Source organism: Candoia aspera, chromosome 10 (assembly GCF_035149785.1).
Source record: "Candoia aspera isolate rCanAsp1 chromosome 10, rCanAsp1.hap2, whole genome shotgun sequence".
NCBI lineage: Eukaryota > Metazoa > Chordata > Lepidosauria > Squamata > Boidae > Candoia > Candoia aspera.
Window position 1 is genome coordinate 24,232,120 of NC_086162.1, and position 14,273 is coordinate 24,246,392.

Sequence of the window (14,273 nt, forward strand, 5' to 3'; positions counted from 1 at the left end):
GTGCTTGAAAAAGGCTGGGTGCTGTGAAGCTGTGCTAGGAAGGGCAAAGGAGGCAGCCTGCCTCTCCAGCGCAAACGGAAGGGATTTCTCCTGCTCTCTGAGCAGGAAGAAGGTGCAGGGAGTCACCTTGATAGATGTCTTGAAGAGACCCTCCCGCGCAGAACTCCATGCAGATCCACAGTTTGTTAAACCTGAAGGCCAGGGAGGAAGAGCAAGAGAGCAGAGGTTTCACATGGAAGGAAGCCACGAATGGGGGTACGGGCTGCAAGGAGGGGGGATCGGGGCCCGCCATCCCAGTTGCATATGAGCACTTTCTGATCATGTCCACTTCTGCACCCCAAGCTTCTGGGACACCCACCCCTCCTCAGGGCAGGGAAATATTTACGGGAGAATTGTCCAAACTTCAGAGAAGGCTTGCTCACCGGATGTAACTGCCATAGTAGGCGACAATGTTCTGATGCTTGCAGGTTTTCACCATCAGGATCTCTTGTTGGATAGCGACACAATCGTCGTCTGGACAGGAGAAGGGGAAAAAAAACACGGCATTTTAGGGCCCCACCTGACGGGAACGGGGTGAATGAAAGACAAGGGACACGATGCTAACGTGTAAATCACCCCAGGGAAGATCCAGGGAGCAAGAAGACTGTGGAGTGGTGGGTCTTCTCAGCGGTCACAGTCAAGGGACAAATGGAGTACAGGTAGTCCTCGCTTAACAACATTCGTTTAGTGACAGTTCAGACTTACAATGCTGCTGAAAAAAACAACTTACCACCGGCCCTCACACTTACAACTGTCACAGTGTCCTCACAGTCATGGGATCACAATTTGGGCACGTTTATGACTGTTGCAGTGTCCCGTGGTCATGTGATTGCCATTTTTGACCTTCCTGGCCAGCTTCTGGCAAGCAAAATCAACAGGGAACCATGTGATTCACTTAACAACCATGTGGTTCGCTTAATGCCCAAAGTGATTTGCTTAACAACTGCCGCAAGAAAGGTTGTAAAATTGGGTCAGATTCACTTAATGACCATTTTGCTTAGCAACCAAAATTCCGGTCCCAGTTGTGGTTGTTCAGCGAGGACTATTTGTAATCCAGATTTCTCTGCCCTGGCTTCTCCTAAATACACTGTGACTACAGTTCAAAATCTGGAATGTGGCAAGTGGGAAAAGATGATCTGTGCTTTCTATTGGGGTGTAAGCAGCTGTTTGGGTTGTTTTTTTGTTTTAAATCAGCTGGTGCTATCATTTGTTCATCTACTGTGTTCCTCGAAGCACCTTACAAGAAAACAAAGCCCCACAATAAGCTGAGAGCCCTTACTGTAAAGACAAAGAAACATGGTTTAATTTGTCCTTAACAAAGTAAAGCCATATAATAGGCTGGTTGACATTTCAGGTAATTATTGCCGAGTGAGAGTCTAAAAAGGTCTTCTTCACCATAAAGGGGTCCCCCCCAGTGAATTAGATTCAAATTCCCCTCTTTCTCTAGCCCAGCGTTTTCTCAACCTGGCCACTTTAAGATGTGTGGATTTCAACTCCCAGATCTCATGCTGGCTAGGGAATTCTGGGAGTTGAAGTCCACACATCTTAAAGTGGCCACGGTTGAGAAACACTGGGCTAGCCAATGGCCAAGTTAGTTGGAGGTTATAGGAGCTGAACCCAACACATCTGGAAAGTGCTGCTTTCTGTCTAAATTAAATGCAGAAAATCTCCTTTTCCTCCAGCTGTGATGCTGGGTGGTTCCCCATTTCCAAGAGAAGCAAATTCTAATCTTCAGGCCACTTATTTGCAGAAGTTCTGTAACTGCTTAAGCCTTTGAAATGTTCTTTGGAAAGGGTATTTCCGTACAAGTTATAGAAAGCGGAAATCGATATGCAGGTATGCACAGGACAGAGGAAATACCAAAGAAAAAGGGGGGAAAAGGGGAACGTGCTTGGTTAAAAACAAAATCAGGCCAAACCTGATGTGAAATGGGTGAATGGAAGACAAATAGGCCCAATTTTGAAAGAATAGAGAGTCCTAGGGAAGATCCAAGGAGCAACAGAACTGCAGAGAAAAAGGGGTGGTTTCTACTGAGCTGAAGGAGGGGCAGATAAGATCTTTCAGCGCACCTACAAAACAGGCCATTTCCAGATTAGCTCTTTTCTCAAGCTTTAGTCATCACTTCTGACAGATTCCCCTCCGGGTCAGATTGCCCACTGAGCTTTTCTTTCCTTCCACATTTAATCACACACGAGATGTGGAAATCAGTGTTTTTGAAACCCCTCTACGACTATTCCAACCTTTCCCACCCCATGGTGGATATGAACCACTTTTTAGAAATCAGCGATGCTGTCTCAAGTTACGTGGTTTGGCATCACACTGATCTGGAAAGTTTCCACTTGCAGCTCTGGAATTAATTTATTAATTTATATTGTGAGATGAAAGCTGAACGTCGAAAGGCCATGTATTGGAAATACATCAAGGCAGCCAGCGGTTCAAGAGCTTGAACTTGAAGGTTCGCTCCTAAGCAAAATCCCTTCTGTCTCACTCCCTGCAAATCTTCCAAAGAGGAGGCTCACCAAACAACGGGATCTGTGCCCTCCAGATGTTGCTGGGCTTCCAGCACCCCCACTCTGGGCCAGGTTGTTTATGGCAGCTGTAATGCAACATCATCAGGAGAACCCACCGTTTTCTCAACCTTGGAGCAAGGAATTTAATGGGACTTCCAGAAGAGCTTATTATTTCTCTCCCCATCTCAGTAAAACAATATTCGGCTTTGGAACAGGCAAAAGGCCTCCTCCTTGCAAATTAGTAAAACTGAACACCAGCCTGAGCAAGCAGGATTTTTCCAGGCAGATGGTGTCCTTTCAGGTGAACGTGAACCTCAGCAGAATTTCTCTTAAAAACTAACCATATGGGGACTTTCCCAGTTATCTCAAAAGCTGGGATGTCTCCGGGCATGTTCTGGCTCTCACCAGAATCCGGCCGATGATACACTGGCTTGCAAAGAAGGGAAAGAAAAGAACGAACAGGCCGCAGTTTCCCTTGCTCACCTGCTTCCATCTTTACGATTTTGATAGCAGACAGCTTTCCCGACTCTCTGTTCCTTGCCTGAGAAGAAGACGGTGACCCAAATGTTAAAGAAAAGGTTCGAAGGCAGTATCAGGGCAGAAATGCTGTTTAAGTCGGGCCAGTGGAACCTACAAAGGGCTAATGGCCACATTCTAATCCAGGGTTTCCCAACCAGGGTTCCATGGCAGCCAAGGGTTCCACGAGAGGTCCCTGGGGGTTCCCTGGGAGATCACCATTTATTTAAAAAAATATTTCAAATTTGGGCAACTTCACATGAAAGAGGAAAGTTTCATTCTTTACGTTTAGTTTAAGGGCACTATTAAGGCATATACACACATGAAATGAATATAATAATTTTTTAACTTCTGGCCCATCTTTGAGCCTGAATGTGCAGGGGGTCCCCGAGGCCTGAAAAATATGTCAAGGGGTCCTCCAGGGTCAAAAGGTTGAGAAAGGCTGTTCTAATCCCAAGGCTATTCCATCACTTCTGGTTTTACCAACCTGTAAACAGAAGACCCCCCCCCCCCTCAAAAAACCATTTTTTCACCTTGGCTTTCTGTAACATTTCCCACTTTGGAAGGGAAAGTGAGAAAGAGGAAGCAAAGCACCCCAACTGAAAACACGCTGCAGAGAGCAGGCAGAGGATACAGCTGCTGCCTTCAGCTTTTTTTGTTTTGCTTCGCTTATATTTTCTTCCACGCGTTTTGCTGTTAAAGCAAGATTTTTAGGTTTCTTATGCTGCGTTGGGGGTTATCATGGCAATGCTAGCCCAGGCTGCTCAACCGTTCCTTCCTTGGGAAATGGAGATGTGTGGAACTTGCTGAGGGCAGAGCATGGGATCTTTCCAAATGCACAGTGGTGCCAAAACAGGTAGTCCTCCTTTAATGACCATTCGTTTAATGATGGTTCTGACTTATGACAGTGCTGAAAAAAACAACTTACAACTGGTGTTCACGCAACCGCCGCAGTGTCCTGCTGTCGCGTGATCATGATTTGGGCACTTGGCAACAGGTTTGCATTTATGACCATCGCAGCATCCTGTGGTCATGTGATTGCCATAGTTGACCTTCCTGGCTGACTTCTGGCAAGCAAAATCAATGGGGAACCGCGTGATCCGCTTAACCACCACTTAACAGTTGCAGTGATTCACTTAATGACCGCTGCAAAAATCGGGTCAGATTTGCTTAATGACTGCTTTGCTTAGCAACCAAAATTCCAGTCTCAATTGTGGTTGTTAAGGGAGGACTATCTGTAGAGGATTTTAGCTCTTGCTGGACTAAATGGTTGAGGGGAGGGGTCTTCAGACACAGGCATTAATTCAGTTGTGAAGCATACGATTAACAGGGAGAAGCACCCTTTTATTGTAGGAATATATATGTACGCACACCCACAAACAACTTGTTCCGTCCATGTAAGAGAAACAAGATAAGAGAGACAAGATAAGACAAGATAAGGCCAAAGGGGTCCCAGTGGTGGTAGGAGCACTTGAGCCTGTGACTCCCAAGCTGGGAGAGTGGCTCCAACAGATCCCAGGAACACCATCAGAGCTCTCTGTCCAGAAGAGTGCAGGGCTAGGAACAGCCGAGATCCTGTGCAGGACCCTCAAACTCCCAGGCCTCTGGTAGGGGACCCGAGGTTGAGGAAGACACATACCACCCATAGGGGTGAGAAGGGAATTTAAAAGCCAGTTTGGTGTGGTGGTTAAGGCACCAGGCTAGAAACCAGGAGGCCGTGAGTTCTAGTCCCACTTTAGGCACAAAGCCAGCTGGGTGACCTTGGGCCAGTCCCTCTCTTTCAGCCCCAGGAAGGAGGCAATGGCAACTCACTTCCAAGAAACCTTGCCATGAAAACTGCAGGGACTGTCCAGGCAGTCTCCCAGAATCGGACATGATTGAACAGATTAAAAAAAAAATAAGGGGAAAAAAAGACTGTAATTATGTACATCTGGCCAAACTGTGAGGCTTTGTTTGATTACAGTGGTATAAAAAACAAGTAAGCAAGCAATAAAAGAAAGTTGTAGTAACAAGCAGCAAACATCATATGGTGCTGCCTCACTGTATCTGCGCAGCTTTGAGGAATCTTTCAGGAGAAACCTGAATTCCCTGCAATTAACCCGTAAAAGAAGGATTGTACGAGGCTTCCATTTGAAGACGAAGTGATCAAACAATCCCTCTTTTGAATCATACAGAGTCAAACTTACTCAGTTCAGATAATCCAACAGGGTGTTTTAGATCAATGCACTTTTGAACAGCAACAGCACGCTTTTCCATTGAATCCGCTCCTCCAACTCAATCAGTTGGATGATCTGAACCGATCCAATGAACTGAATCTCTTTTGAGTGTTCAAATCAGATCAAATCAAACGGCAGACTCAGATCAGAACTTCGGTGATTCGCGCATCCCTAAGACCAAAATGCAGGGGCTTTACATGCTCAGGAACATGCTCAGGACTAAGGAAGCAAAAAACCAGGAGTCTAATAGCGATTTTTTCAACTACCAAACTTTATTAAAAGGCATACATGCTGGGAGCTTGTGCCTTTTCCTAAGATCTATTACTAACCTTAATACAACGATTTAATGAAATTTGTGGGTTGGAACAGGTGCTACCAAACCCTTTTGCCTTTTAATAGAATTGGTTAGTTGGGAAAGATACTACCAGATTCCTTCGGACATTTTGCTACTACAGACTAACTCAGCTTTCCTCCTCCTTTCCTCCCTTTGCTACAGGCAAAACGATAACACACCATTTTGCCGTAGAAAGACCAGCAGCAGGGAGAAGCTGATTTAAGACAAGCAAAATCTGCAAGAAAATGCTCCTGGATGGGATTCAGTCACTCCATTCCATTCCTTCTCTCCCACACAGAACCGATTAAATTACAGAATTCGCAGCCACGGGGTCAGGACCATTGATGGGAATCAAGCAAGTCCACTCTTTGGTAGTTTTATGCCTGTTTCTCCTAGAGGAACCCTTTGAATACAATTGGTGAAAGGTCCCCTGTGCCAGCACCGAGTCACGTCTGCTCCTTTGGGGGGACGCCGCTTCCGCGACGTTTTCTTGGCAGACTATAGCGGGGTGGTTTGCCGTTGCCTTCCCCAGTTGTCGCCTTCCCCAGCAAGCTGGGTATGCATTTTACCGACAACTCGATCAACCTTCCTTGTGGGTTATTATTAAGACACAACAGGAATTTTAATCTACTGTATGATGCTGGAGATGTTTAGAGGAAGGGATGAATACAAACGTGAACAATAACCGGCTCGTTTTTCCTATATCGTGTGGCCAAAAGTTCCATGGACAAATATTAACTTGTTCTTTTAAAAAAAAACATTTAACCGTTTGTTATTTGTTATGCATTTGTTAAGGCCTGAAACGAAACTGTTTAAGGAACCCACAGCTGAAGAAGGTCCTAGCCAGGGTGCCCCAGCAGCATTCGACGCCAAACCCCGTGCGGGACTATCAGGGTTACCTTGTACACTTCCCCGTAGGTCCCTCCGCCAACCCGCTGCAGAAGTTCAAAGTCCTCTTGGGGGTTTCGGGTGGAAATTTCTAGTCGAGCTGTTCTTTCTTGAGCATCCATTGTTCGGCGTTTCCCCTGTGCAGGCAGAGATTAAAAACTCTGCATGCGTGTAGGCGTTGTCATCTGCACTGTGGTCAGGACACTGATGAACTTCTCGGGTTCCACTTCCTGATTTGCAGCGTGATTAATGTGGGCGAGCAATTCTTCGTGCTTTTTGATGCCGAAGGGCATCAAGACCCTTTTGGATTTCAGATTTTGGGTGTGGATGGAGTCTTCCACTGCAAGGGCGATGGGCAAGCTTGCAATTTCCAATGGGACATTGCCCCAAGTCCATTCTTCATCTCCCTCAAAATCCTCTTTGACCCTGATGGCTGATCATTGGGTTTCCTGCCACACCGAGGGGGGAAATGCATGATTTACAGTGAAATATGCTTGGAAGGCTCTTCCTGCAAGAATAGATTGGCTCGAACCCGGCTGGTCTTTTGGAAGGCCCTCTAGACCTGCCAGGAGGCGAGGTGAGCCTTTAGGTATTGTTCATTCCTTGCTGATGGTTATCCTAAGCTGTCACTCTTTTGCCTTTTATTCTTGTTATTTTCATTTTCTACACTGTTGCATCGATGTCTTTAACCGTGTCTGCTGCCAAGAGCTGCTTCTGCAAGGCGGGGGAGCATATAAATTGAATGAATAAATAAATGAGTGCCCTAAAACAGGTATATTACTGTTAAAAAACATGACCCCACCCCCAGCCTTCTCCTGCAAACCATTCCCACCCACGTGAGATGCAGCTCCATCACCTTCCGGTCTCGGAGTCTCCCAAGGGTGATGTGGACTGCAGCTACCGAGGGAGGACCCCACTTCCTGTGTGGTGGTGGTAGAAACTCCCACCAGCTGCTCCTTCTACCTGGGTTGCATGTGGACCTTCCAGGCAGCACATGCATTCCAAGACTTCATTTGTGAGATTTCTCTGGCGCCTCCAGCTGGCGGATCCTGGGTCATGCTGACTGATTGTCTCCCAGGTTGGGACAATGGGCATCTCATGGGGGCAAAGGCCTGGGCCAGGAGGCTGCAGGAGGCCAAGACTTGTGCTAGTGCCCACCGAAGCCCCTGGCCCCCCTCCCTGATCCCCGTGGGTGTGCGTGAGGGTCAGGGCCACCGGTAGGGTAAGAAAGCCCTTGGAAAGTGGTGAGGTTGCAGTGGAGTCTGGCAGAGAAAAGCAGCAGAGATGCCAGGGGGGGCTCCCAGCCAGCTTTCCTGCCCCCCAGCTTGGTTGGCACTGCCAGGGGGCATTGGTGTAGCTCATCCAAGCACAGGCAGGCTTGCCCAGCATCGCGCCTTGCCCATAAGGAAGCGGCCTGGGAAGATGCCTCCCTGCCAATCTAGAGCCCCCTCCCCGCATTTATTAATGCAGACTTGGAGTCACTCATAAACCCTTAGCTTTTAAACCAACTTTCATGGTTATCCAACACAGCTAGGATAGAGTTTTATATTTTTTTTTAAAGCGAGGGATGAGGAAAGCAAACCAAGTTCCTATCCCTCATTGTCAAAGAACACGTGCTTCCCCAAGAGAAGGCGGGAAGTGGGCGTAGCCACATAGAGGCGTAGCCCGAAGAAGGCGGCTCCAGTTCTGGCTGCGCACGCGCTCCCGTGAGCTCCGCCATCCCCGCCCGGCCTGGGCGGAAGCGGAAGTCGGCGCCTACCCGACCGGAAGTTCCCTCGCCTCGGCTTCTTCCGCTTCCTTTTCAGCCGCCCCTTTCTCTCCTCCTCGTCTGCTGCCTCCGCAGCCATGGCGGCCTTCGAGCAGATGCGGGCGAGCGTGGGGAAGCTGCTGAAGGGCATCGACAGGTACTGCCCGGAGGGGTCCTGGGCCCGTTCGTCGCCGCGGCCCTTGGCGAGGAGCCGCAGGAAGCTGCTGTGAGAGGGCGGCGCTCTGCTCGTGCTCAGGAACCCCGCGTCTTGGCTGGGCCGGCATCATTTCTGCAGCTCCCGCTTCTCTCTGCAGCTTAAAGAAAAGGACTTAGGGAGGAGAAGCCGGGGTGGGGCGGAAGGAATTAGGAAGGAGGCTGCTTCCCGTTATTATCATCATCATCATCATTATATTTTTTAATCAAGCTGCGTTTGCCCGGAGGGTTGTGCCTGTTGCCACCGTTTGCCTTCGGGGGTTGGAGCGCAGCCCCTTGAGCAGCAGCAGCAGCAGCAGCAGCACGGGCGCTGGGGGTCCCACCTGAGACCCCTGGGGGGGGTGCGTGGAGGAAAGAGCATTGGAGTGAGGGAGCTGGCCCCCCACTTTATCAAACAGGCTCTGGTCTCCCTTTCGTATGCTTCGTCTCTGAGCATACTGGTGCGGCATCTCAGGTTGCTTCTCTCCGCGGCCGCTACAAACACACCTTTCACCCTCGCAAAAGGGGTGTCAGGAAGCTCCAGAAGCAGGAAGGGGAGCCGGAGCATCTCCTTCCCAGGACGCTGACGCTGAGGGCTGGAAGTCCAAGGGACCGCCTGTCGCCGGGCATCTCTGCCTGCGGTTCAGTCCCGTGGGAAGGGTGCACTCCAGGTCCTGCCAGGACCCAGGATAGGCAGCTACGCTGTTGCAGTTCCTGCCCTCTGGAATGATCTCTCCCCCCGAGATCTGTGTGGCTCTCTCCCCGATGTCATTCGGGGAACTATTGTAGACCTGGTTGGTTGTTCGAGCCTTGGGGGACAGGAGATGGTGGAGCCCCCATTTTGTTCTCTATATAATATGCTGCTCTATGACCGTAATACAGATTTTTATAGATAGATACATACACATACATATATACATACACTGGCTCTTACTTATAAGCCGCCCAGAGTCACGGGAGTCAGACAGTCAATCAATTAAATAAATACACCGAAGCTGCAACGCTCCGTTGGCTCTTACTGCATCCTTCCTGATAGCTGTTCCATCTTTTCCTGAATTTCAGATATAACCCGGAAAATCTTGTCACGCTGCAGCACTATGTGGAAACCCAGGCCAAGGAGAATGCCTATGACCTAGAGGCCAATCTGGCTGTGCTCAAACTGTGAGTTGCTGGTCATCTGCCTTTGCGAGTATCTGACACGGGGATACTCCTTAGATGGTTGCCCAGGAGCAGAAAAGCTGTGCTCCGTGTTGGTTTTGCTGCACTGCACTGTTGGGTTCCGATCTTGAAATCTCTTCTTTCTCTAGGTATCAGTTTAACCCTAACTTATTCCAAGTCCCGGTGACTGCCCAGATTCTCCTCAAAGCGCTGACCAACCTGCCTCACACAGACTTCACACTGTGCAAGTGCATGATTGACCAGGCTCACGTATCCTAACGGTTTATATTCTAGCATAACTTCCCCAAATCCGTATTGGGACCTCAAGCCTCCCGGCAGGCACAGCTCACTGGCAAAAGGTCTGGGTGGAGAAGATGGCATAGCTGCTTTCAGTTTTGCCAAAAATACCAAAAGTTGGGAGGGAGAGTTGCTGTTTTCACTTGCAGGCGGTTGGTTTTTTTTTCTTTCGTCCCTGCTGCTGCATAAGGCCCGGCAGTTCGTGTTGTCATGTTGTATGATGTCTCTGCAGTAGCTTGTAGGAAATACACCATCACATTTACTCAAATAGGTGGAGGTATGATCCGGTGTATTTAAGAAGCCTCTGTTTTAGCTGTGTAGCAGGGGGGTATTTAGTAACCTGTCCTACCCAAAAAACCCGGAGGAGAAATTCCGTGCCTCCCCCCAGCTCCATTTGTAGCATTCCTTGACCGCGTTGCTCCCAGCAAGAGGAGAGCCCAATCCGTCAGATCTTATACTTGGGTGAACTGTTGGAAAACTGCCACTTTCAGGCTTTCTGGGTAAGTCAACCTTACTGATTAACAGATTCACACAGAAGTGGCTGATAAGCCTGCATAAATCAAATTAATAAAATCAGTCTTTTGTCTTTGCAAAGTAAGTACTTTTGGTACTAGTGGTCCAAGGAACATCTGCAGTTAGGAGACAACGTACTTACTCTGTTGGGTTCTGGGGAGAAGCTGTCGTTTAATATGTGTAAGGTTGTTAGGCTGATTGCTGACGTTCAAAAATTATTTTTGTGCTGTCTTTTTTTTAATTTACTGAAATAGTAAATGAAGATCCTTTCCTTGTAGAAAAGTAGGCAATATCTCTCAGTGACCATGTCCTAGCATTGACCAAGGTGATATCCTTTCTTATTTCTGCCTTTTTTTTTTTTAATAATAGCAAGCTCTGGATAAGAATATGAAACTCCTGGATGGGATTGTTGGATTTGAAGATTCTGTTAGGAAATGTAAGTCAAAAGTACTGCGATTTTCTTGGGGTTCCAGGTAGTGCTCCATGCAGGGGAATTTTTTTCCTGCTGTGTATGTCTTTCAGTATTTGGGAGAGGTGTGTGTGTGTCAAAAAATGAACAAAGTCAAGATAGCAGCTGGAACTGCACAGTTGAAGTCCTGCCCTGTTTTGACAACCCCTCCCCTTGCAGAAAGCCCTGGTTATAGAGTGATTGTGCTGTGCGCTTCGGGTCACCTTAGTCACAAGTCTTGCAGGTCTCTCCCCCCGCCTGCCTTTAAAACTCAGTTAAAGTCTCTAGTCTTAACCCTAGTTAAGTGTACCCTTTCCTCTTTGCAGTCATTTGCCATGTTGTTGGAATCACATACCAGCACATTGACCGCTGGCTTCTTGCCAAAATGTTGGGTGATCTAACAGGTGAGCGGCTATAAATATAGGTGTATAATTTCATTCTCTCTGTCACATGGGCTCATAAAAATGTTTTTTGTCCCTTGGAGCCTGCTGATATTTAGAGCGGTGAGATATGTGAGGAAACATGGAAAATTGTGTTTTAGTCTACATATTAGTTTGCAAAATATGGATCAGGGCACATGAAAATGGGAACCAAATGCATTTTGCATTTCTCATTCATTTTCCCTGTGGTGAAATGATTCCTGGGTTCTGAGCCATATAATTCATTTCTTTCCCCCACTCAGTACTCTCAATTGGCTTTCACAATTGTGCTGCGCTTAGTGTATTTTGTATTAATAGTTCTTTTAATAAACTTGAAAAAGATTTTCTAATGAAGCGTGGAATCCTCTCTCCTGACCAATCCCCACTGCTTGTAACTCGTCTTCTTTGTTGCAGATAATCAATTGAAGTCTTGGATGAGCAAATATGGCTGGGTCGAAACGGAGCCTGGGACAATATTCATCTGCAACCAGGAAGAGAGTATCAAGCCTAAAAACATTGTGGAGAAAATAGACTTTGACAGTGAGTGTCTCTTCTCTTCTCCTGCTCATCTTCCTCCTTTAATGTTTTTTTTTTTCTAAACTAAAGAGAGGGTGACTTACGGATCCTGCTGTTAAAAGTTAAAATTGTCCCAAGCTAAGTGTTGCAATATCTAAACAGCATGCACCATCACTTTTTCCTATCTGGTGGACTTCAACTCTCAGAAGTTGGCTGAGGAGAGCGTGTGTGTGCGTGTGTGTGTGAAAGTTCTGCTCATTTGGAAGGTAGAAGTCCAGTGTAATTACTTTCTGTTTGCTAATTATTGGAAGCGGTGCTTATTCACTCTTCCGACTTGATGAGGTCCCATCTGCAGGCAGATCCTTACAGCCATCATGACATTCGGAGCTGGACTCTCTGCCAGTCGCAGCGCTCTGCCCCCAGTAGAGTGTCAGCCTCTGATGAACCCTGGCTACAACTTTAAAATATCTCCCGTTCCTTTGCTTTCTCCAGCACACGATTCCTGAGCACGCGGAAAGATACGGAGATTCTGGGATCTACCTCTCTCACTCGCCGCCAGGAATCTTTCCTCTTGGGGGGATTGCCATGGTGCTGCTGTGCAGCAGAGAGGAGGCAGTTGAGATCAGTTTGCACAATGGCTTGTTTTAGGGATGCTTGTGGGAACGCATGCGTGGGATGGATGCTGTCTCCTGAAACACACGTCCACTTCCCTTTTGGCAAATCAGAGATGTGAGGGCAGCCCTGGTCTTGGAAGGTACGGCCAAGGTTGGTCTCAAGAGGCCCTGGATGGCAAGACTGGAAGTTGGTGCTCTTCAGTATGATTGACAGCACCACCTACTCTCCATCCTATATGGTTGTGCTAGTTGAGGTGGACGGGAGTCGTAATCATCTGCAGAATGCTGGCTTGTGGAAGCTCATCTGGATCAGCCCAAGGCCGTTGCATACTCTGAATTTCTCTCTCTCTCTCTTCACCACCCCCTTTCCCCTCTGCTTTCTTCCAGGTGTTTCCAGTATCATGGCTTCTTCCCAGTGACCCCATGGCACTCTCCTCATTCACTATACTAATTGTAATCCCATCTTAAGAGCGTGGCCAATAAACAGCTCCCTGACTCACCGACAGCCCATATAGCTGTTGCCTCAGTCTCGCTTTGTGGATTCTATCAGGCGTGGGCAGTTCTCAAGGAAGTGGCATGAAGCCGCCCAGGAAAGAGGTCTGAGCTGCAAGGGCTACCTGCGGGCTTTTGCCCCTGGCCCAGGATCGTGCCATCAATGGATGAGGGACACCCCTTGGAATCCTGCGACAGGGGTTAAAGGTGCTTGACAATTGCTTCTCCTTGTCCCACGCCTCTGTATGTTCCCGGAAGGGCCGCAGCCAGCCAAATTCTCCTTGGACCGCCTGCAATTGTTTGCTGTACCCTGCTCCCACCCCCTTTTGATACTGAGCTTTGGAACAGGAGCGAGAGCTTCAGCCCAGGCCAGGTTTGGCCCAAGGGCTTCTGAAAGCTGTCTTTGCATCTGTCAGTGCGTTTAGCCGGGGGTGGAGAGAGTATGCAAAAACACGGCGATAAATGCCCACATTTTAGCTGTCCTTCAGCAAGCGAGATGAGAGTGGGTAGCTACATCTTTCTCCCTGGATTGATTCCTTAATCAATCCGTTGATTAATAGATTTCAAGAACGCCTGGCTCCAACTGACACTGGGTGCTTTACATAATAAAAAGCCCAGAGAGACAGAATAAAGAAACAAATTGTATGTGTCCAGGAAAAAAAAAAACATGCAGAGCAGAACATAATCCTACAGGGGCTCACCAGCCACCCTGCCCCAATGGAATAGCCAGGTTTTCCATGCCTTTCGGGACATCGCCCCAAATCATCATTGTGAGATTGTCTCTTTCTCCAAGGAGAAGTAGAGCGTCGCGACCTCTCCTTCGTGCTAAACCCTCCAAGCGACTGCTTGTGTGCATGAATGCGCATACGTGGGGCGATCGGGCTGTGGCACGGGTCGTGCTGTTCTTCTAATCTCCGGTAGAGGGGTGTGGGGAGCCAAATGAAGAAATGAAGGCTTGGGAGCACTCTGCTCTTTCTGCAGAGCTGGCCGAGCAAGGTGCCCGTTGCGGTCTCTGTCGGTCTGAACCAGGGTGTCGGGGGGGGGGAGGAAACGAGGATTCTGGCTCAGTCGTGAGTGGGCTAGCAGGGGCACCCAAGGGCCCTTTCGCTCAGGTGGCAGCTTTCATGTCCCACCTTCGGCTTGAAGCCGCTTTGTTTAGTGAACAGTCCGAGGGAAGTTGTTCTTGAGCAACGAGGGGGATGGTAGGCGCAGCCCTTCCCACGCAGATTTGGACTTGTAAACGCAGGTTCTTCCACCTGGCATGACTCACAAGGTGTGGTCGGTCGTTGGCTCCGCCCTTTGAGCCTGGGAGAGCTTAGAACAGGGTTCCTCAACCTTGGCAACTCTAAGCTGTGCGGACTTGAACTCCCAGAA

The 14,273-nt window shown here is 48.4% G+C and overlaps 2 protein-coding genes across 2 annotated transcripts in view; one reads left to right on the forward strand and one right to left on the reverse strand.

Annotated features, from left to right (window-relative positions):
• The window catches only part of MAP4K1 (mitogen-activated protein kinase kinase kinase kinase 1), a 37,471-nt gene extending 30,731 nt beyond the window's left edge, over positions 1-6,740 (reverse strand). The window contains exons 1-4 of the mRNA XM_063312620.1: positions 6,515-6,740; positions 3,033-3,090; positions 423-513; positions 127-191 (exon numbers count right to left, since the gene is read on the reverse strand). Coding sequence (XP_063168690.1) covers positions 127-191; positions 423-513; positions 3,033-3,090; positions 6,515-6,625 — 325 coding nt within the window. The 5' untranslated portion in view covers positions 6,626-6,740. The remainder of the gene's footprint in view (positions 1-126; positions 192-422; positions 514-3,032; positions 3,091-6,514) is intronic.
• A 1,533-nt stretch (positions 6,741-8,273) lies between these two features.
• Positions 8,274-12,908, forward strand: EIF3K (eukaryotic translation initiation factor 3 subunit K). Its single transcript, XM_063312157.1, has 8 exons — positions 8,274-8,407; positions 9,505-9,603; positions 9,750-9,870; positions 10,323-10,397; positions 10,780-10,846; positions 11,185-11,262; positions 11,692-11,817; positions 12,795-12,908. Exons 1-8 carry the CDS (start codon positions 8,349-8,351, stop codon positions 12,824-12,826), a joined length of 657 nt encoding a protein of 218 aa, XP_063168227.1. The 5' UTR covers positions 8,274-8,348; the 3' UTR covers positions 12,827-12,908.
• Positions 12,909-14,273: the final 1,365 nt, after the last annotated feature.